This window comes from Ixodes scapularis, unplaced genomic scaffold, assembly GCF_016920785.2.
Source record: "Ixodes scapularis isolate PalLabHiFi unplaced genomic scaffold, ASM1692078v2 PGA_scaffold3__209_contigs__length_174095766, whole genome shotgun sequence".
Classification (NCBI taxonomy): domain Eukaryota; kingdom Metazoa; phylum Arthropoda; class Arachnida; order Ixodida; family Ixodidae; genus Ixodes; species Ixodes scapularis.
Window position 1 is genome coordinate 97,603,718 of NW_024609868.1, and position 23,518 is coordinate 97,627,235.

Consider the following 23,518-nt stretch of genomic DNA (forward strand, 5'->3'; position numbering starts at 1 on the left):
GGACGTTATGACACGAATGCAAGTGCTAAGTCAAAAGAAATTTGTGCGACAAGTAAATAAGTGTTGCCGTTAGAATGAGAATGACGGGAATGGTAGTGCTCGGGTGTCTCGCGAGCCTGGAGCGTGCGCGTGCAGCCAAGGCGGGGAAAAGGCAACGAGCATGTGTCAGAGCAACGCCGGTTAGAATCATGGAGGCACGCAAACGTCCTCCTTTTCATCCGCAGAACGTTGTCAAGGTCAAACGGTGCCAACTAAACAACCGGACCCGAGCCCGGTGCCGAGCGTCCTTCGGCGTTCGGCCCGGCCGAACGCCGCTATGGTGCTTGGGTCCAATTTGGGGTTTCACTCGATCTCGCCGTGACGACGTCGAAATTCTAAAGCACGGGACTCTGTTATTCTACGTGGCGTCGACCAGAGGCCATTAGAAAGAAACAGCACTCTCGCTGGTGGCCGACGTCTCGGGGGAACAAGCCTTTGAACCCCCAAGAACCTCTTCTTTCTGGCAAGTGACGTGTACAAAACGTCCCTTGACAGTCCTCTAGGGCCCGCGAAGGGCGGTGGCGGAACCGCACGAGACGGGTAACAACAGCATGCATCTCCTACTGTGAACGCATCTCCAACCAGCACACTTACTGCGTCCAAAAAAGAGGCCTCTCGATTTTTGCCCGACGACGTCGTAAAAGTGTCGCGACGGCAGCGGTGGACGTGGCGGACGCCCGTCCCGCCGCTGGTCGCTCTCCGGCTTGGTGGTTCATGGAAGCGTCGACAACCGAGAGTCGGGATGCCGTGACAACGGCGATACTCGCTCACTCGCGCTTTTCTTGAACTTGCACGACCTCCAGACTCGCGACATCTGACGGCGCGACACACCAACTTTTGCGAGGTCGGTCGTTCCCACTTTGGGCCCCCTTTCGACGCGTGGGTGGAATGAGATGCCAGACGCACGGGCAGCATCGCGGATGGCCGCACCTACCCGGTACAGTCTGCCGCCCCGTCGGCCAGGGACAGCTGCAGCGAGGCCCCGAGTGAGGGTCCCAGCACGGCCCTGTCGGGGCTCACGCGGAACGGGGTCGTCGCCCGGAACTCCACATCCAGGGGCCCGTTGCCTTGGTTCACCACCCGGACTGCCTTGCTCCCGCCACCCTCCACCACCAGGGGCTGCGAGGGAAAAGGGCCTCGCTTCGGACGACTAAAGGCCCGTTGGCACTCTCGCGACTGCTTGTGTGCCTTAAAACCCCTCTCTCACGACGAGACACCACACTGGCTCCGTCCATCAGGCACTCGTGGAACACTCGGCAACCCAATGGAACACTTGGCTACCCAATGGAAAAAAAAAACATTCAGCCTTTCCACTCTGGTTAAGAAGGAAGAGCAGCAGAGCTGTAGCATCTGTTCTTTGCGGTGGCTTTCCAGGCAAGCAATCTGCTCTTCCTTCGCAAGGAAATCTGAAGCGCTCGACGCAGTAGAACTTTAGGCGATAGCGGCCCCGCGGCGGTTGCGGAACCATTCGCACTGCTGCACACATCGCCACTCATTCCGTTCCTGCTTTTCTTCCTCCGAAGAAATGTTCCCGCCATCTATGAGCGACGGCAGCAACCAGTTGTCTGGTTGCCGAGGCTGGAAAGGTTGCCGCGATTTATGAGCGATGGCGGCAAGCAGACAACTGGCAAACGCAACACTCTGGACAGCTACCGCCATCTATGAGCGACGGCGGCAACCAGAGTGTTGTGTTGAGCACAGGTGTCGACATTTGTTTGGTACCGAACACGATCCTGCTGGGGAAACTAGCACTTAACAGCTCCACTGAAAAAAATATTTCCTAATTTATGAGCGCATTTTTTCTTTTTAAAGCTTCTGACGTTATAAACCGCCATTTCTTGTAGGTAGCATAAACACTTGATTTTGCAAATACTGCAAATTTTTTTCCTCTAGTGAAATGCAGTTCCGGGGCCACTTTATAGATGACGCTGGCGTGCTCTCTCACAAATGACTGCGAGGACTCGGTCGTAAGTAGGACGTCGCAAACCTGACCAGGTTAGACTTCAACCAGGTTCCACTTTTTCCAACTTCTAACGCAAAGTTAAAAAAAAAAAGTTCAACTTCTGCGCACTTGTACAAAAACTTCAAGAAGACTTGACGCCACCCGTCGGAGAAAAAGGTGGGACATCTGTTGGAAGTATTATGTTTTATCGTTCTGCATTCTTAAAGCAACTAAAGCTTTTTTAGGGGCGAAGCTCCTTAGGGTCCAGCCTTGTCCGTCCGGCGTCCGTGCTCCCATCGATTGCCATCCCTACTGTCTTCTTAAAGAAAAGAAAGAAAAAAAGTTTGCGCGGTCGACAGGATTCGAGCCTGTGCGGGGATGTGGATTTCTAGTCCATCGCCTTAACCACTCGACCATGACTGCGGGACGAGTAGGGGGCTCTGAGGTGTGGTAGTAACTCAAGAGCTGGGGATGTCATGGATGAAACGTTGCATGCAGCCGTTCAACGTCTATACAGGAGACGGCGCTGCGGTCAAATGCTTAAATGCGTACATAACCACGTTTCATACCACACATTCTCTTTTGACATGGATGAAAACGATGAGAAAGGATGAGAAGAACCACTGGCTCTGCATTTCACTGACCATAAAGCAGTAATAATGAAGTCAAAATGCAACCCGTAACTCAGCACTACCTATGAGCAATAAAAAAAAATCAGCACCATCAGCACTACCTATGAACAAAATCAGTACCATCAGCACCACCAGAGCTTCGCCCCAATCAACATCATTCACCACATGGAGGTCCGGTCATTTTTTTAGTCACTTTAAAGCATTTTTAGTGATGTTATTTGCAATGCTGTTGAGGCATTTTATTCTGGAATATTGTTATTATTGACATACAAGTGAATTTCCAAGTAAAGAAGTATGAAGTATTATTGACTTTGTATAGTGACTATCTAAAAATAAGCCTTTTGTACCTGTATATGCATTTGTTCATGTAAATTTGATTCAACCTCTTTTTCTGTTAATTTAATTTCAAAGTGACTGCTTTTGTAGTAATTACTTTTTTTTTTCCACTCCTGCTTGGGCCAACCATTGGCCTGCTGCAGACATGTACGAGTTACTCAAAAAGTAACTAAGTTAAGTTACTGAATATTGGCCTCAAAAGTAAGTTGAGTAGAGTATAAATTACTCAAATAATGGCAATCAAGTAAATTATTAACTACCGAAAAAGGCAGCATATTACTTTTGAAGTTATTTATATTTTTTAAGGTAACAAGAATTACATACGTTTTGATTCGTTAGCGAAATTCTGCTAGCCGAAAATAAAGCAGCATCTGTGTTCACAGAAATGCTTTAAAAGCTGGTTCTGCTTCTGCGTGCCAAATTGTTTTGTACTTGTTGTTTTGTCAATGATGTATTGTGGATGTATCATTTCTACTTTGAGGTTTAGCACTGGCTGAGCTTAATTTTGCAAACGGCATTTGCTTGTTCACAGTGTTGCATAAGGTACATCTAAAAAGTACTTGAAGCACAAAGTAAATGAGAGGTCATGTACTTCAAATATAGTAGTAAGTACACCGGGTGCAATGTACTTCAAGTAAAGTACTATAAACACAATGTACTTTCAAGGTAAAGTACAACTAGGGGGGATCAGTGGCCGAGTGGGTTAGTGCGCACCAGCTCGGAGCACGTGGAGCAAAAGCTCGCGCTGCGGAACCCAGGGATCCTGGGCTCAATCCCCACCCCCGCCCGTTTCGATCTGAATGAGCATCGTACCGGCGTGCGGTCGTGTATCCCTACTGCGTGGTGCACGTTAAAGACCCCAGGCTAGCGGTTGTACTGCACTGGCTAAATTGCTCATCTACAGCTGGGAGACTCGTCGCCCGTTGAGGCAGACCAAGTTCTAGGCTGTATAAACACACACACAATCGAATTTTTTTTTTAAAGTACAACTGTTTTTTAACACAATCTTTCACGATGCCCATTCATCACCTATACAGTTTTTTCTATTTTTTTAAGTGGTATGCATTATTTCTTTTGGAAATGGCGGCAAATGAGTCCAGTTGCCTCAGCGTACCGTAGTTGTTTTACTCTCACTGATGCACTATTAAACTGGAATGCTATACTTGGGGGTTGTTGAGAAAATTTGAGGACTTTGGGATCCCCCCAGGATACCCTGTTTAAGAACCCATGGGTTAGAAAAACAACAATGTTTATCTGGAAACACCGGCAGGGACCAGACGTGGGCTTACCCCGTCGCCCTGGACGACCAGCAGAGGGGGCAGCAGGGTGGCCGAGAGGGTCATGGTTGCCAGGGGTGCCCCGGGGACGCTGGTTCCCTCCAGGGTCACCTCCAACCTCGCATCCACGCTCAGACCTGCAGCCAACAGGCGCACCCCGCCATTCGAGCACCCGGCAGTAAGAGTCGCAAACGGCTGGCGATGGCAATCTTATTCTTTTTGTTTCATAATACTATCAGCCCCTCGTGGGACTATGATAGGTAGAGCCCTGCACATCTGCAGATTACCCGCGCATCTGCGGATATCCGCGGTCAACTGGTGGATGTGGATAAAAATGATTCAGATTTGGCGGATTGCAGATCTGATGCGAACGTCGGGGACGCTGACATCACTCTACACTCTGCGGGACGGATGAGTGTAGAATGAATAAGTGAGTGATACTATAAAGTGTATCATTGAATGTTTTGCAAGAGAAAATTACTTTTAGAAAAAAAAAATGTGGATCGGGAAGAAAATTGTTTTTTACGCCAAGAAAGACCTGATTCTCACCGAAGATTGCTTTAAGGCACATTCTTTTAACTGCTTGACCGTAAGACCTTAAAACTTCTCATGACGAGAGAACAGACTGGTGCCACCTATTGGGTAGAAACACTTTCAGTGTCTGGACATTTCCGATTTTGTCATTCTTTCCTTCTTTGCTTGAAATACTTTTGACAATGTTATATACTACAGTCAAACCCGTTTATAACGAACAGCAGGAAACGCTACGATAAGTTCGATATAGCGAAAAACATTTAAAACGAACTTCCACGATGCGTTCATTGTAAGGCGAGAGCTTTTCTTTCCTTCTCATCTCTTCGCTTCTGCGTTGGAACAACGCGCTGATTTTTAATTTTTTCTTGCACGAGATTAGATTTTTTTTTTTTTTTTACCTTATCTTTTCTTCTGAATCGCTTCTCTTCGTGGGCAACTGCTTTGGGCTGAAAAGTTTTTTTTTTTTCTGTGCATGCGTGCAAAGCGTTTCTTTTTTTAGCTTTCTCCCCTTCTGAATTGCTTCACTTCGCTCAACTTTGTTCGGAGCTTGAGCTTTTAAAATTTTGTTTCGTTCCTACTTTTTTTTTGTTATTTTTTTTGGGGGGGGGGGGGGGGGGGGGGGGGACAGGCTAGAAGACGATTGTTTGCGCGTTTTTGGGAGCCTTCCCGGTGGGAAAAGTTAGATATAGCCAATGCGTCGTTCGTTATAAAAAGTACTTTTTACGTGCATTTTGATTTAAATTTTTGCGTGAGTTCGATATTGACCATAATTCGCTGTACGTGGGTTCGTTCTAAACGGGTTTCACTGTATCAGTGACGTGATTGGGCTAAGCCGTTTTGGAGCACCTTTTGGAGCAGCCAAAACAATGTTTTGGAACAGAAAAAGTGGCCTTTGGAGCAGCCATTACAGTGTTTTAGAGCAACAAAAGTGGCTTTTGGAGCAGCTAGAACAGTGCTTTGGAGCAGCAAAAGTAGCTTTTGGAGCAGATAATTTTATAAAAATAAAAATATTTGTTTTAAGTGCTGTACAAACGAAGGACACTTTGCTCGCTGCAATAAACCAATTATAGTCAAGTTAGACCACCTGGGAGTCTTTCAAGATGTTAACTGAAATGCCAATGACATGACAGATTTTACAATGGTTCAGTTAAATGATATGTATACAGGGTGTCACAAAAAAGAATACAAGGTTTTTTCACCGCAAAAATAAACTGGACATCGCCAAACGCTCATTCTCCACCCAAAGGTAGCGTTAGAGGTCACAAGCTGATGCCAAAGTTTCAGCGCGATCCGATATTTTATTCAAAAGTTATGTGATTTTCTGAAAATTTCAATGGGAAAATAGACCCGATTTTTGCCCGTTTTCGGTTTCTGGTGCCATGGAGCCCCATGTATACGAAAACTCCGTCGGCCGCCATTTTCCCGTTGCAATTTTTAGAAACCACTTTTAACTTTTGATTACGTTATCGGATCGGGCTGAAACTTTGGCATCAGGCTGTGACCTCTAGCGCTACCTTTGGGCGGAGAATGAGTGTTCAGCAATGCCTAGTTTATTTTTGCAGTAAAAAAAACAACAAAAAACCTGAAAGATTTTTTGGGACACCCTGTAAATGTATCCGCTATAGGTAAATAAGAACCAAACTGCACATAATAAAATTTATTTCAAAATTACCTGCTTAGTAGTAAATAGCACAGCATTAGGTTGGCTAGTGATATCATGAAAGCAGTTTCCAACTGATGAAACACGTAACTACTGCAGTGCAATGCGAAATTGTCGCGCGAGCGGAGATAGCTGTTCGATCTAAACCATGCCACTCCGCTCCGTCGCCAACTGGTTCCCAAAATTGTAGGAAAAATAAACTGTCCAACATACGCAAAAAAACAGTTTAGCGGCACGTGCTTGCCAGGCCGGCAGGCGAGGTTAAAAGCTAAACACACATACACACACACACACACACAAAAAAAAAAAAAGAACCTGAGCACATTGATGGAAGACATCTCGAGTTAGGGTGAAAAAGTTCTTGGAGCGCTATGTGCCGGGATTCAACTCGAGAAAAACAAGCGCGCTGTGCAGGTTCAGCGTGCAGACATTGCCTTTTTTGCTTTAGCTCACTTCCCTTCACCAACTGTCTTTCGTGGCAGATTTTTTCACGCACCGGGGTCCCCCTCGAAAGAAAGCTTAGCGAGAGAAGCCTAGGTAATCAATACTTTTACACAGCAGTCTTTGAGATAGATGAATTTTTGTAGCAGCGTATTAAACAAGAACAGGAATGTTGATGAACACTAGGGCGAACCTGACGTTTCAGTTTAGAAAGCACCATATCTGCAGCGAGGTGGGGACGGTAACACCGGACGTCGCGCGACCACGGTGACTGGCAGGCAGGGACCAAATATTGTTTTCCCAATGCCGTTGCTTTCAGGAGCGAGTGCTTCAGCTCACAAAGTAACTCCCGCCGCGCAAAAACGTGGTTTCGTTTCACAGCATGACGGCATGGTTGGTATTTAGCACGCTAGCGTCGGAGCGCCCACACACGCCCGCGCCTGTCCTTAAAAAACAAAAAGGGAAAAAATGCAAGACAACGAGGTGCGAGAGCACGGAACGAGAGACGCTAGGGGAAACCATGCAAGAGGTGGGGGGGGGGGGGGGGGGGGGGGGGGGGGGGGGGGGCGGGGCGGGGCGATCGGATGAATGATTGATGCAGGGTACTTTCTGTCGGGCGGCGGGTGGCTTGTTGCGCCACCTACCTCACGCGTGCTCAATTACAGTACTCAGTTTAGTTTCGGTTTTGAAAGACGACCGAAATCGGACCTTTGGCGCATGCTTGGCGCAGATTACCTATATCTTGGCAAAATGTAGCAGGATGTAGCAGGGTTAGCCCCTTGGCGCAGTTTGGCGCAATTGGCGCAGCAATCACATCACTGCTGTATGACAGTTTGTCATAGACACATGTACATCGGGGGTACTACGCTACACGGCGGGACCAAGCGGGATTAAGGGATCGGGACAACGCCGTGTAGCATAGCTCCCCTGATCTCGCAAATATTGCAAAACCTTCACTCCAGTGAAATGAAAGTCCAGGATCACCTCATAGATGGTGGCAGCGTGTTCTCTCGTCCTAGGAGATTTTAAAAGGTTTTAAGGAACAGGGACCTAAGAATGCAAGTGGGTGAATGAGCCTCTGAGCCTCCTATCTCACCAAAAATGTTGTCCCTAAAAAAAAAGTAAAGAATGCGGGACATCTATTGTCCCGGGAAAGCATGTTCTTGTTTGGTAATGAAAGAGCGGAAAACATTCTTTGGGCAAAGACAACCTAAAACGTACAGGCCGCAAAAAAGTAGAAGAAGCTTCCTCAACAAGTGAGACCTGACGTGCGTGTACATTTTTATTTTTTCTCGACAGTCGGTATGTTGTAGTTAAGTATGTAGTTATGTGGTTCGGAGCATGCAGTAGGCGTTGCCATTATTGAATATTGTGATCTTTTTTCAGTGGCGTACACTAGCATTACCACGTTTATGTGAGTACTCTGCTGCGGTGATTGATTGCCTTTCCTCTCCCACTTATTTATTGTTTGATTGAAATAAAATGACACAACATTATTAGTTTGTCCTTTATTAATTTTCATGGTTAGAAAAGATGTGTCTGCTAAAAATCAGTGCTACAGTAGAACCTTGTTTATATGTTCCCGGTTTTTACGTTCAAAACTGCTGGTCCCACCGAGCTCCCACAGATTCCATTGTCAATTTGGAACTTTAGAAGCAGAAAGGACAAAAGAGAGAGGGGAATTTTAGATTCACCAGCTCTTCCTAAAGCACACTGCCGTTCCTCGTTACTTTGATGGGCAAACACACAACTGCTTTTGTTTCATAGTTTATTATTTTCCTTTGAGTAGTCGTTGCACTTACCGTATTTATTCGAATATAAGGCGGTCACGATTATAAGGCGAGGGGGCAGTTGAAGGACCAAAGAAAAAGAAAAAAGTTTGCACACTAATATAAGGCGAAAGAAACGAAAGAAGGCAATTAAATTCCTTACCTTTCAGCGAAGCAGACACAAGTATTTGAACTATCTGCACACAAAGATATTTATTCGGAGCGAGACGAAAGACAAACTTAGAAGCTGTTGTCTTCAGAAGTGGTAGCATCCGAATCATCCTTATCACTTTCGCACTCAAAGAGGTCAGCGTCTTCGGTGCCGTCAAGGGCATTGGAAATGCAGCACTTGCGGAACGATGCTGCAACCATAGCTTCGGGGATCGCTGCCCATGCGTCGACCACCCACTGGGCGAGCATAGACGGGGACGCCCGCTTTAGACGTCCCGACGGCGTGAGGGCCACAGTGTCAGACGCCCATCCATTCATTGTACAGCCGTCTGACGTGTGCCTTAAAGGGCTTGTTAAGACAAACGTCAAGCGGCTGTAGTTGGCTTGTCATGCCCCCCGGGATGACGACCAGCTCCGTGCGTTCGTCCACCAGCTTCTTCTTCACACCCTCCGTGAGATGTCCGCGGAACGCGTCGAGGACCAGCATTGACCTCCGGGCGAGCAGTGCCCCTGGTCTTCGGCACCACACCGACTTAATCCAGTTCAGAAAAAGCTCTTCCGTCATCCACCCCTTCTCCTGGCAACGAATGTGGACGTTCTGCGGGAAGACCTCGTTCTTCGGAAAGGTCTTTCTCTTCAGGATGATGAAGGGGGGCAACTTCCGCCCATCGGCGGTGCAGGCTAACATAACGGTGATCCTAGCCTTCTCGTTGCCTGTAGTGCGCAGGCTCACTTGGCGATCACCTTTTTGGTGAATGGTCTGGGGCGACGGCATGTCAAAAAAAATCGGGGTTTCGTCGGCGTTGCCCATCTGCCCGAGTAGAAAGTCGTGGTCGCGTCGCAGGCCGATAACATATCTCTGAAAAGAGATTAGTTTCTCTTCGTAGTCCTCGGGCAACTTCTGCATCACGGAGGTCCGCCTTCGCAAGGAAAATCCGGCCCTCTTCATATATTTCTGCACCCAGCCCCGGCTAGCTTTGAACTTGAGAGCGGGGATGCCACGCTCTCTCGCGATTTCGCGCGCCTTCATCTGCACGATGTCGGAAGTAACGGCCAAACCGCGGCCTCTCCTCTCTTTGATGAACTGCGTCAGCACTTCTTCCACTTCGGGGAACGCTCCCTTTCGCGGGCCACGGAAAGCCTTTCTCGTCGCTGCGCAGGCGAACAGCGCAGTCTTCTGTTTGCGCCAACGACGCACGTTGTTCTCCGGAACACCAAACTTCCGACCCGCCGCGCAGTTTCCAGAAACCTCCGCCTCTGATACAACCTTCCTCTTGAAGGCTGCATCATAGTGGCAACGGTGACTCGCCATTGCGCTGGTAGCGTCCCAACTTGTTTACAAACTTTGCGGCTACTACTGGCTTGGAAGCGGCTACTGCTGGCTCAGCTCGTTGATATGGTTGAAGGCGTCTGCAGCCATCGCGTCTCCTGCATCGCAGCTGCCCAAACTCGGTAGTTACTATCTGTAACTTGCGTTTGTGTAACATTTTGTATGTTTTATTCTTAAATCTCTGCGTTAGATTTGTAACAGTATTGTCGGGCTCTTTTGGAAGCTTGAAAATGGTTGAAAGGCGGAAACCGAAACTGTTACACCAAAATTGCCGTATTGCTGTACTGAGCTTCGAATATAAGGCGGGGTACGACTTTGAGACTAAGGATTTCGGAAAAAAACCTCGCCTTATATTCGAATAAATACGGTAAGTAGCAGCTGCCTCTCAAAGTTTTCATTAGTTATGTTTCCCCGCTTCCTTGAGAATACATCTTCGGCAACGCTGAAGACACTAGTTCTACTGATACGCTCAAAGGAACGTCAATGTTGTGCTTCAGGAAGAGCTGGCGAATCTGGAATTCACCTCTCTCTTTTGTTTTCTCTGCTTCTAAAGTTCCATGTTGGCAATGGGATCTGTGCCTTCCGGTGTTGGCAACATTCGGGTTCACATTCAGCCTGTACATAATTTCAAAAGATTCAACTAACGAACCTTATTCCGCCCGTTGGGTAAAGGACACTCCCGGCTGTAGAGTTCGACTGACGTGTTCAGCGATAAATGATGTAATACTGTCATGCTGTTCAGTTGTTTTTTGGGTTGCCCATCTGCTTTGTCGCAATAAATGCATACTCAGGTCAGAATTAAAATGAGCCTGTTTAAACGGTGTTGTACACGCTACTCCTCAGAAGTAACGAAATACTGTTACTCGTTACTTGGCTTTAAAAGGAACTAAGTATGTTACTCATCCCTTTTCTAAAAAAGTAACTAAATACGCTACTTGTTACTGAAAAAATGAAAGACGTATACAATCCCCTGTAACGCGGAATTAGAGCGCAGCTCTTGAAGAGGAGGAGGGGAAGGCACGGAGAGGAGCGAATTCCCCTCCTCATCCGTACCCTCCCCTCCTGCTCCCCTCCTATTTAGCAGGAAATTTTAGCTAAATTTCCCGCTAAATTTAGTGGAAAATTTCTCGGCTAAATCTGTCGAGGAATTTTTTTTCACTAAATTTAGCGGGAGATTTTCTTTTTGCTAAATTTAGCAGGAAATATTTTTTCACTAAATTCAGTGGGGAATTTTTTCCACTAAATTTAGCAAGGAACTTTATCCACTAAATTTAGCAGTAAATTTTTTCCGCTGAAATTAAGCAGGGAATTTTTCCCACCAAGTTTAGTGGGAAATTTTTCCCGCTAAATTTAGCAGGCAAGTTTTTCTGCTAAATCTAACGGGGAATTTTTCCTGGTAAATTTAGCGGGGAATTTTTCAACTAAATTTAGCGGGCAATTTTTTCAGCTAAATTTAGCGGGGAAGTATTTCCGCTAAATTTAATGGGGAATTATTTCTGCTAAATTTAGTGGGGAAATTGTTTTGTTAAATTTAGCGGGGAATTTTTTCCACTAAATTTAATGGGAAATTTTTTAAACTAAATTTAGCAGGGAATTGGTTTCGTTAAATTTAGCAGGGAATTTTTTTCGCTGGATGGATGGATGGATGGATGGTAATGGCTATACCCTTTGTAACGGGTGGCAGCTTGCACCAGCACCACCTAGCCTAACATTTTGCCATCCTTTTTTTTTTTTTTAAATTTGTAAACGTTTTATTCTGACACAACCCCCCCCCCCCCCCCCCCTTTTTAGAGTGTTTCAATTGCTTATTTTTGTCTGTATTTTTACCCCTCCTTAGGTTTTTTCCACCAATCTTCCTATCTCCTCTTAGTTATCACAATTCTTTCCCTATCCATTAGTCCATCCATGTCTGCAAATCCCAGTGCCCCCTCCAAATGCATAGTCATCCCCCCAAGAGGGTAGGACGAAGCCCTGTGCACCTTAAAAATACATGTTCTACAGCTTCTGTTTTGCGGTTGCATATGTCGCATAGAGTATATTTCCTAGAATTTATCCCTATACGTTTTCGTTCTTAGCACCCCTGTTCTAGCTTTAAACAGCAATAAGCTCCCCAATGAATTATCATACAACTGTTCCTTCTTTATTTCTTGTTTTTGTGCCCTGCATTTTGTTAAAGCTTGATTTCCCCTAGATTCTTTCGTCCCACAATTTCATCAGTTTCCTTTACTCCCTTTTCTACTGATATGCTCTGATCGGCCCCATCTCGTTGAATGTATTTAGATCTCAGCTTGCGGGTTCGGTTCGTCCACTTAGTGTTTAGACTTTTCATATTTACCGTAAAGTGTTGAAAGAACGCCCACCCATAATGAAGACATAAATGGTGGATAACATGGGGCGGGCTATGTTTCGAGATGCCACAGCAAAACTTAATAAAAAATTAATGATAAACACCTTGGCACCTGCTACAAACCACATGACACGGGAACTGATACCGCAGGTTGCTGACACCGCAAATTCATGTTTCACGCTGCGATAAACATGCAGGAATTCGCTCCTAACTCCTGTGTCATGGGAAAGAATACCGCAGGTTGCGGACGCAGCAAGTTCAAGTTTTACGCAATAAACACGCGTGAATTAGCTACAAACTTGCCTGTCACGGGAACCAATATTGCACGCGCAGATTGCGGTTGAAAACGCAGGAATCCGCGACAAACTCGTATGTTACGGGAACAAATACCGCAGAACGCGAATGCAGCAGAATCATATTTTACGATGCAATATACACGCGGGACCAACTCTCGTGTTACGGTAATCGATATCACGAGAGCAGGTCGCGGAAAAAACGCGGGAACCCACTAGAAGCTTTTATGTCACGGGAACGGATGTCGAGGGCGCAGCATATTCTCATTTCATGATGCAATATACACATGGAAACAACTTGCGAGTTTTGTGAGCCGATATCGCGCATGCAGATAGAGGACAAAAACATTAGAACCTGCTATGAAGTTGCTTATCAGATGTACTGGTACAGCAGATCGCACGGCGGATGTGATTCCCGTCGAACATCGCGTGAAGTCTGACAAGAATTGGGGGGTAGGCGATGTTTTGGAATTTTTACGTTACAAATGTTTAGGTAGAAAAACAGGATGGGTGATTTCTCGGGGGGGGGGGGGGGTCGTTTTCTTGGAATGTTATAGTATATACTTGTATATTTTCGCTGCCCATCGTGAATCCTCAATTTCAGCTAGTCTTTGTTCAAATTCAAAAAGGCATTGGCGAGCACCAAATTTTATCGCTTAGGTTACCGTCCCAAATAAGCACTTTCCACCGGACTAGTTGTTTTGATGACAGCCTTTAAATTCTGCAAAAAATAAACCAAAAAAAAAAAAAAAAACGGTCCTGACAGACTTACATGTGGCATGTTCTGTGGTGCAGCTCACTTCAAACTCGACCACCTGCCCTTGCCCCTTGCCGGGAAGCACGCAACAGACGCTAGGGGCTTCGGTGCAACGTCCGCTCTCATCCCCGAGCGCGCTCAGGGAGAACAGTCCTTCACCCTGAAATGGGGAGTGCACGTCTCTTTGCCTCCCTGGATACCATTTGGGCTATAGGCACGAAATATTCAAAACTCCCTATTGCCTTTCTTTTACTAAGAAAGCCTCGCCGCAAGAAAAATTAGACCTCCATACCGATGCAATACATTGCGTATCGGCTTATGTCCTACATCACTCCAACCGCACTGGGATGACTGGGTGTTGCTGATCAACAATTTATGGTCAGCTATTTTTAAATGCGTAACTCATTTGTACATTTTTGCTCGCTAATGCAGACATCTCCATACTCTTGTAGCACTCCGAATTTAATGTGGTTTCGTGACCTTCAGCCACAAAAGTCTGATGACTGCTTGCTGCTCTTCATTGGAGCAAACGGCTAAGGGCACCGTCTTTTTGTATATGCTGCTCTTTCCATCAAGCATACCATACTACCTTCCCTGTGCAGGAGTTGGAAATGCCTGCAGCGTTTCTGTCATAAAATATTGTCAATTTGCTGTTACTTTCTGAAACACACACACATGATTCTCAACAATCCCGAAAGTCCATGAGAAATAAATCGCTGCGGCAGCTTTTCGGTCTTACTTGTCGATGTCGAAGAATCGCGTGGCTCAATCGTTCAATGGCAAGACCGAAACTGGGTGTCTTTTATTATTTACATTAAAAAACAAGAAAGGGTTGTCCAGGGCAATTTTATTGTTGTGAAACACAAAATTCTGCTCCTTTAAGGATAATACTTTTATTTCCTTAGTTTTTTTACTCGGCAGCATACGAGGTTGGACAAAAACAGAGACGGAAAGGTAGGACCTTCGAGTGGAAAATCCGACTGCATTAAGTCTAAAGGCAGTAAAAATAATACGGCACAAGACTCTACTATTATGTTCTACACCTGGCCTCTAAAACGCAGTTTTGCCTTTTGTGAATATATTTTGTTGCATGAATGGCATCAATGTGATGAATTTCGCTAATCATTTAAATATGAAACCAAAACTTCATTTTGATTACGCCTTTAAAGCTGTGCCACAAAGGGCTTCCAGGAGTAAAATCGAAGATTCTACTGTTTTTATTTTTACACGTAAAAGAATTCTAGAATTTAAAAGTGTAGTCATAAATTTCTGAGTGTTTTGTAAAAAAACAAGACAATAATATTTAGATCTTGTTGACAATATGGTCTGACCACATTCTGAATCTATCCAAATCGCTACAAGATTCGGCCAATTATCTGAACCTTTCTGAATCTCTAGATTCGGGTCAGAATCTCGGCTCGGAAAAAAGTCTGCCCTATCGCTCTGTAAAGATCCTTCCAACATGCTTGAGGCTGAAGATGCTATCGTGTCGGCAGCGAGCGTCTTTTGTACGAGGCAGGTGAGCAGAGTGACTGGGGAGCACGCACCTGGCAGACGGTGATCCTCACGGGAACCGGGCAGGTACTGCAGTTGGTGACGGTCAAGCGTCTTCTGTGCTTCCCGCTGGCCCACGGCAGTGCGTCCCAGCGCAGCCCCCCACGCGGCTCCAGGCTGACCTGGGGCACCTCTGCGCTGGCACGCACCAGCACGCAGCACCGCCCCAGGGAGAGGCGCGACGCTTGGTCGGGCCCTGAGACGGGCGCCTCTGTCACGTCCACCTCCGCCAGCACTTCGCCGGCTTCCCTCGACAGGAAGGTGCCCTGAGGAGAGGGCCGCGCCCAGTGCAGTTGCCAGATGGTGGCCCAGTGCAACTCAATCAGTTCCAGGCCTCCGCTCCTTATTTCCCCAGTAAAAATGTGAGCAAACATCATCACAAAAGTTTTGTTTTTGCAATAAAACACAAACAACTCTAGTGTTGAAAGTGAAAAGACACAGGCAAGCTGGTGAACTAACTTCATAGTGATACAACTAAACAAACGGAAAACCACAAGCACAGTCTAAAAGATTTTGAGACAGAATGTGCGGTTGTAAGTTTCTTTATTTGTTCTCAGTCCCGGGCTTATCATCATAGAGCAGTGTCCCTTTAGCACTCTCTCTTTAAATGCTGGAAAAGCCCCCAAGTCTTGCTGAACTTTAGGCAAGATTTCGAGGCGAGTACAGATATTGTTCTTGTGCTCTGCAACTGTTCTCCTTCGGTTAAAGTAACCTTCGTGTCCCGCCTCATACAATAACTTAAAGGGCAACTCCGCTTCATTTTTGGTTTTGCAAAAACAATGCAGTCCTCTTCAGTATCGCCTAGGAAGACCACACGTCAAATATTACGGCGCAGTTCTGTCTAAATGTTTCTTAAGCGGTCCGGCAAACTTTGCAACTCGCCAAGTTGCCGAAATCGGCTGACTAGAGCGGGCGAATTCAGGCGCAACCAACAGCGCAGTCAAGGCTACGGCATGGGCGGAGCCAACATTGAGCTAAACGTCATCACCATGGCCCCCTTTTGCTTGTTTTTACTCCTCCGATCGAGCGTAGCGCATGACGTCAGCAACGTTGCCTCTCGGCGCTCAGCGGTGTCCACGTGATTGGCGTACGCGCCTGCGCAGCGCGCTTCTTGGGAGCAGACTAACCAACCGCCGTGGTCCCGCCGTTACCGCCGTCTTCCGCGTCACAACCACCGTCGTCGTCTCACCGTTTGGGATTATTGCCTCTCGGAGTTTCGTCCACACTATGGACACCACGTGCGCAGAGTCGCAGACTTATGCTGCAGTTGTGCAGACATCGTCGAATGCCGTAGACACCAAAGCGTGGCAAAGAGTGCGATGCAGACGACACTCGCGCCTGCCGCACGCGGCACGCCCGCCCCCATCCCGCCCGTCGTTGGGCCGAGGATCACGTGACATCTCGTACCACGTGATGGCCATGTACTTGGCGGCCCGAGGCCAATGTTGCCGGGCGGAGCTGAAGTTTCGGTTTCGATTTCCGCTCGTGTTTAAAATTAGATTTAAAAATATATATCCCATTTTTTGCGAAGCAAATGACGTAGTGTCTTTTACTAGGGCTTTTTAATTGGAAATCACTCATTATCCCGAAATCTTCAGAATCGAGCAGAGTTGCCCTTTAACAGGCTACCTCGAGATACGTTAAATAAAAAAAATCTCTCTCGGAAGGCCTTTTGCCCATAAGTCCCGCTACAAAATGCGCGGTGTCCGCCGTGGCGCCGGAAGGAATTCTTGGAACTGACTGTACGGAACTGGTTGTAGCAAATGTTGGAGGCAACGCAGGCAAGGGCGGGCACGCAACTGCGCTACCCTCTCTTTTCAGCGCTATGTGACAGAGGCTGCGGGAGCCAGGAAGAGCATACAGGATATTTCCACAGCTCATTGCGCGCTTTATGCGTGGCCTTCTGGGATTTTTGAAACCAGTATATCGGTTGCCCCCTGGTGCAGACAGCACACGTCTTGTTGTTCGGGTTGCCCTAGGTCACGGGTCAGCAAACTTTTAGATCTCTAGGAATGCCCGTTTTTCTGAATTGATAACACTTCCCGGTCTTGGCATTGACGCAATAAAGCGGCGCACAAGCCCTTAGTAAACAAGTGATGGAAGTGACATTTGATCCTTTGTAGCAGGCATACTGTTGGCTTAAAGCAGCCACTGACACTTTTGGAGCAGATGCCAACTGTTACCACGTCACTTGAAAATGAAAATTGAATTGAATCGCTCAATCAGTTAATATTTGATAATGACAGAAGGTTCCTCTTTGACACTAGAGCATATTACTTATCATCTCCCGTAGTAAGAGTGGTTAGGACGCAAAATGGACATACAGTCGTCTTTTTAGAAACAAGGCTCAGCTCAAAGTAGGTCCCATTTAAAATTGAAAAAATGTTGAAAAATGAAGCATAAGCAAAAGTTCAGTTGAGATGAAGTCTCTCACCCTCCCCCTTTCCCAGCCTCTAGTTAATTTAGCCTGTAAATATCATTTCTCTTATGCCAGCAAAAACCAACATACCCACTAAAGTCCATCTTATTAAAAATACACCCTACCAAGTTTTATGAGCACCAAACTCAAGGGGCTAATATAATAAACTGTCAAAACAACCACCCACAGATATTATGAAAACATACTCATACATTTGTGCTTTAAAAGTGATTCTGCGTTTTAGTTTTTGCGTTTCAATCGTGCGAACCCACGTGCGCCCCAGGTCAGCCGCTGCTCCTAGCACTCCAGTGCAATGCAGTGAAGCTCGGCGAGGGCATGCTGGTGTGAGGCGCGAAGGATGACACAAGCTGCGCAAGTGTCACGGTACACTGCAGCCACAGCATGGAGGCATGCAGCAGACATAGTGTCGGGAGTAAGAGACCCTGGTTCCGTCTGATTACAGCAGCTACCATCACGCTATTTAAAAAAAAATTTTCTCATAACATTTAGCTCCTGAAATCACCAACATCGTCTGGAAATTCAGAAGACGACGGGGTCAGCGCAATGGATGACCATTTTTTTTACATAGTTTCATCGTAATTCATAGCACCGACGACGCTACCGGCCAATGAGACCAATCCAACAGCATTAAAAGCACGACATCATTGCATTCGTCGTCTATCTGTTTGTGATCTTTAATCAGCCAAACCTATCAAGTGCAGCAAATGCTGCTAGACTTGCACTTTCATTAGGTGTATTGTATGTGTTTCAGTCTTCATTTGAACCTTGACATAAGATGAAACAATCTATACGGTGGAAAAAGGTGCCGTGAAATACATATTTGTACTATTTTCGTTTCCTTCAACTTCTCTAAATGTTAAAATCGAGCAATAATAAAATATTGTATTTTTGCATCGTTTAGGCCCACCTCGGCACAGGTGTGGCACCAAGGTGGGTACAACATCTGTGCCGAGGTGGACCAAAGCGCAAAAAATGGCACAAGATGTAGCACAATTAACCTGAGACTGGGGTATGAAATAGAAACTTAAAAGGATTGTGAACCGAAATTTGGATTTAAAAAAAACAATGCTGGAGATGTAGGCGGGACGCTGCAGTCCTTACAACGCTACTAGTAAGGCGATATCTCAAATGGACGGCCATATTTTTGGAAAAAGAAGTCGAGATTGAAGCAGGCCGACGAGGCGCGTGACGTCAAGATACCTAGTTTCCTCCTCTCTTCGCTTCGCTCCCTCAAGGTTGCGAGGCGGAGAAGACGCAAGGCCGTTCCTTCTCCTTCTCGGAGAAATATGACGTCAACATTCCTGCCAAATGCGCCTCTTTTTTTGAAAAATATGGTCATCCGTTTGAGAGATCGCTGTATGAGTGATGCTTTGGTGTTCATAGCATCTTGTTGCACGCTTTTGCCGTGTGTTTTGGGAAATCCAGATTTCGGTTCAGCATCCCTTTAAGCGTAGAAGAGACAGAAAATCGGGAAGAGAAGAATGTTTTCAGACGTTCTCTTCTTCCCTGTTTTTTGTCCCTTCTATGTTTTAGTTTCTATATCATACCCCCCGGTCTCGGGTTTAGCTGCAATTTGGTAAACATCCAACAGCCCGCCTGCACTCTAACCATTAAAAAAAATAAAAAAATGTAGCAGACTTGTTTATGGCGCAATTTGGCGCAAACGGCGCGGCACTTCCATTGCCGCAATAATGCACACACACATAGCTACGCGCATTTAGTGCATAGCTACTCTTCAATGAATGGCTCACATCTCCTTAAAGAAAGCTTAAAGGACACATGTAAAGGAAAAAAACGTTTTTTTTAAACAGCCTAGATGGAAAAAGAATGTTATAAAACGAATTTACAATGAAGGAAAAAATTTTTAGAGCTATATTTATGGCGCAAAACGAATTCGTAGTTGGCGCTTACGGGAGCCGTTGCGGGTCACATGGTAGACCCGTGCACTGTCGCGCGGCGCCACTACCGCCTCAAAGTCCCGCCGCCGCCACGCAAGTTCGTCTGCTCTGCGGCGCCACTGCCGTCATCTGAACGGCGCAAAGGTCTATCACGTCTGCTTGCGCTTTTTCAGGAGCGTTCTTTGGGCTCTAAAAGTTACCTATTAATCTTTGTTTTTTGTTGCACATGCAATAAAGATGGATAAGTAGCTTTTAGAGATCATAAGAACCTTCCGAAAGAGCACAAGTACCACCTGACAAATAGCGGACAGTCACGTGACAAATAGCAGCCACTTTTCCGCGGCGCCCGCGGGCGCCAACTACAATTTTGTATAGTGCCATAAATCTAGCTCTAAAAATATTTATTTTTCGTTGTAAATTCGTTTTATGACTTTCTTTTCCCAACCGGGCTGTTTGAAAAAAAATGTATTTTTCCTTTGCACGTGTCCTTTAATTGTTAGAACACTTTACTTAAAAGCAGGAATGGCCGATGAACCTTTTCGAGTTCGAGGAATTCCCGAGAGTGGTCTGGGGAACCCAGTTTGAGGACGCTGGGGAAACCTCTCTCGTAGAGTGGCAGAAGGGTTCCAGACCGGGGCATGCAAGGAGCACAGTCTCGAGAGGAGGCAAAGGCCCTCACCTGGACCTCCGTCGTGCGTCCACCTTCGAGCGTCACGGGGGACGGCAGGTCGACGCGCACGGCGGATTGCTCCGCATCGGCCACCGAGCGGGCCGAGTGGCCCAGGTTGCAGCGCACCGCCGCCGCAGACAGGTTCACCAGCGTGAGCACCAGCGGTACGGGCACGCCAACGCACACGTGCCCCAGGGACACCTCTGGACGCTGCAGCGGGCCCCCGATCACCGCCACTGGAACGCCGCCACATGCAGGTGCTCACAAGCACTTGTCACTGCAGAGTTTGTCTATGCTTCGTCTCACCTTACGTTTGGAAAGGGCCAATGCTACCGGCTGATGGGACAAATCAAACGGTACCCCACTGGGCCTTTCCTGTACACGATTGGTTCGGCAATAATAGAACACTTGTGAAACGTGATGAGCGCCTTGCTAATGCGCTTTGACGCCATACGATTGGTCCCATCGGCACGTAGTGTCGGCTGCGTCCAGATTAGGACAAGAAAATTAGACAAGTACATAGATTATTTTTTAAATGGAATGCTGATAGGCTACTTATCACTTATCGTAATCTTCCGAAAGAATGCACACCCAAAAGAAAGAGATAAATGGTGAAAAAAAGAGGCCGCATCTCCACATGGTGAATGATGTTGATTGGGGCGAAGCTCTGGTGGTGCTGATGGTGCTGATTGTTTTTTTATTGCTCATAGGTAGTGCTGAGTTCCGGGTTGCGTTTCGACTTCATTATTACTGCTTTACGGTCAGTGAAATGCAGAGCCAGTAACTCTTCTAGCAGATCAGCTTGGATCCGCTAGAAGCCGTGGGAACGCATCTCGACCGCTTAAGTCAACGGTCCACGTCGGAAAGAGAATGTGTGGTAAGGAATGTGGTTATATATGCGTTTGAACATTTGACCGCAGCGCCCTCTCGTCTATAAACGTTGAGCAAAGTTTAATGCGATTAACGTTTAATGCAATCTATAAACATTGAGCAAAGTTTAATGCGATTATATACGCATTTGACCGCAGCGCCCTCTCCTGCATAAACGTTGAGCGGCTACATGCAACTTTGGAGTGTAGCATACTGTTTAAGACGTCTGCCTCGTAAGCAAGCGGTCCTGAGTTCGAACCCCCGTGTGGGCGTACATTTTTTTTTTTAAAGTGGGCCGATCCCGGAGGCAGTGCAATCGATGTGAGCACGGACGCCGGACGGATGGACAAGGCTAGACCCTAAGGAGCTTTGCCCCTAAAATAGGGTTGGCTACCTTTGCAGTGATGGAAGTGGCATTTCACCCTTTGGAGCAGGTGCTGTAGCAGGCAAAATACTCGTTTGGAGCAGCCACTGACACTTTTGGAGCAGATGCCAATGTCTGTTAGCATATCACTTGAAAATAAAAAAAAATAAAAAATTATTGCATCGCTAAATGAGTTTATATTTGATAATGACTGAAGGTTTATCTTTGATACTGGGGCATATTACTTATTACCTTTTCTAAAAGAGCAATAGGGGAAAAAAGGAAAGGTACATAGAGCTTTCTTTTTAGAAATAAGGCTCCGTTCAGAGTAGGTTCCACTAACAATGAACACTAATCAAATTGATGAAAAATGAATCACGCTTCAGTTAGAATAAAGCTGCCCTTCCCGCCCACTTTTACACCCGGTAGTTTATTTAACCTGTATGTATTGTTTCTGTAAAATGCCACCAAAAACCCGCTAACAAGTCTATCAGTAAAGATGCACCTCCCAAATTTGATTATTACCAAACTCAAAACATAAATATTATAAATTTAAAAAAAAAGCCATTTACAAATGCTATAAAAACCTACTCTTGCGCTTACATATATTAAAATAAAGCATTGCATATTTTTTTTTCTTTCTTGAAACAGCACTTGAAAACCAGATCATGTGATCGAGACCAAAGAATGTGGACCTGCAATATTACTGTGCATAATTTACATGTACATCGTGCTAAACCAGACGCTCACCCATGGCAGCAGCTACTCCAAACACTCCGGTGCAAGGCGGTGAAGCTCGACGCGCGTGGGCTCGTGAGAGGCGCCATGGAGGCATACGGCAGACGTAAATAGTCAACTGATCTCACCAGGGATACAGAAGCCTGGTTCTGTCTTAACGCAGTATCCTACTGTGTATTTTGCAATGTTTTGTCGCCGCTTTTGGCTCCTGACATCGTCTGACATTTGAGAGGATGTCGGTGATCAAGTTGTTAGCGCATCAACCGGCCAACGCGGTGGTCGAGCAACCTTAAAACTTCGTTTAACCTTAATTTAAGGCGCAGCCGAAGCTACGAGCCAATGGGGTTAACCAAACAAGGTCAAAGCGCGACATTGAGGCATCCAACCATCTTACAGTATGTGTTCTTTCATCGATTAAACCAATCAAATGCAGCGAATGTCTCGTGACTTGCGCTTTTACTGTGTGTTTGTGTTGTATATGTTCGAGCATTTGACTGTGGTCTGACCTTAGATGATACATTGTATACGGTGAGTAGACACGCTCTGAAATACCATATTTCTACCGTTTTTCTTTCTTTCAACTTTTTTGAATATTAAAATCAACCAATAAAAAAATATATAAACTTTTTTTGCCCATCTCGGCGCGGGTGTGGCGCAATTCTTGGCCAAAATGGCACTTTGGCGCAAGTTGTAGCAGACTTTCGCTCAAGGTGCTATTTGGCGCGAACGGCGCAGCACTTCCATCACTGTCTTTGGGAATGTCACAGCAAAACTTTATCAAAAATTAATGATTAACACCCTGACACCAGCTACGAACCCCAAGACGTGGGAACTGATACCACAGATTGCAGACGCCGCAAACTTGCGTTTCACGATGTGATAAACACGGGGGAATTCGCTATGAACTCCTGTATCAAGGGGAAGGATAATGCAGGCTGCAGACGCAGCAGATTTGCATTTCACGGTGTGAAGGACCCGCGGAAACCCGTGGAGAGCTCGAGGTAAGCTCAAGATGGCGAGAGAGCCAAGTCTGCGAATGTGTGTAAGGGGACGCTGTGCATTGGGCAGGCGACGTCACCAACCCATCAACCACGGCGGAATTTTCGAATCGGGCAGATCCAAGGGTCCCGCATAGAAATTGTATTATTGACGAAACTATCACACTACTTTCAAAACCAATTTAGCAGAAATATAGAAACAAATAACGGGCCGTAGCAGGGTGGTTTCATTTGAAATCGAACACGCTTGTCGGGGTGGGTCTTTCGAGTTTTATTTACAAAATATATGTAATTTTCCCACTTCTGGAAAGAACAAAACCGCTTTTCAATATTTTTTAACAAATATTTTGCTTCACAAAAAGATGTTGAGTGGAGCAGAGTGAAATACTGTTTTTTACTGCGTGATTTTTCTTCCCAGTTCTGTACGCCGATATGAATACGGAAAGAATACAAAACTC

General features: G+C 46.1%; 1 protein-coding gene across 1 annotated transcript in view; it reads right to left on the reverse strand.

Moving 5' to 3' along the window:
- Window positions 1–23,518, reverse strand: part of LOC121837105 — a 70,105-nt gene that overhangs the window by 20,755 nt on the left and 25,832 nt on the right. Inside the window, exons 11-15 of the mRNA XM_042292564.1 lie at window positions 20,100–20,326; window positions 15,076–15,348; window positions 13,544–13,688; window positions 4,239–4,363; window positions 974–1,158 (exon numbers count right to left, since the gene is read on the reverse strand). Of these exons, the coding sequence (XP_042148498.1) occupies window positions 974–1,158; window positions 4,239–4,363; window positions 13,544–13,688; window positions 15,076–15,348; window positions 20,100–20,326 (955 nt within the window). The remainder of the gene's footprint in view (window positions 1–973; window positions 1,159–4,238; window positions 4,364–13,543; window positions 13,689–15,075; window positions 15,349–20,099; window positions 20,327–23,518) is intronic.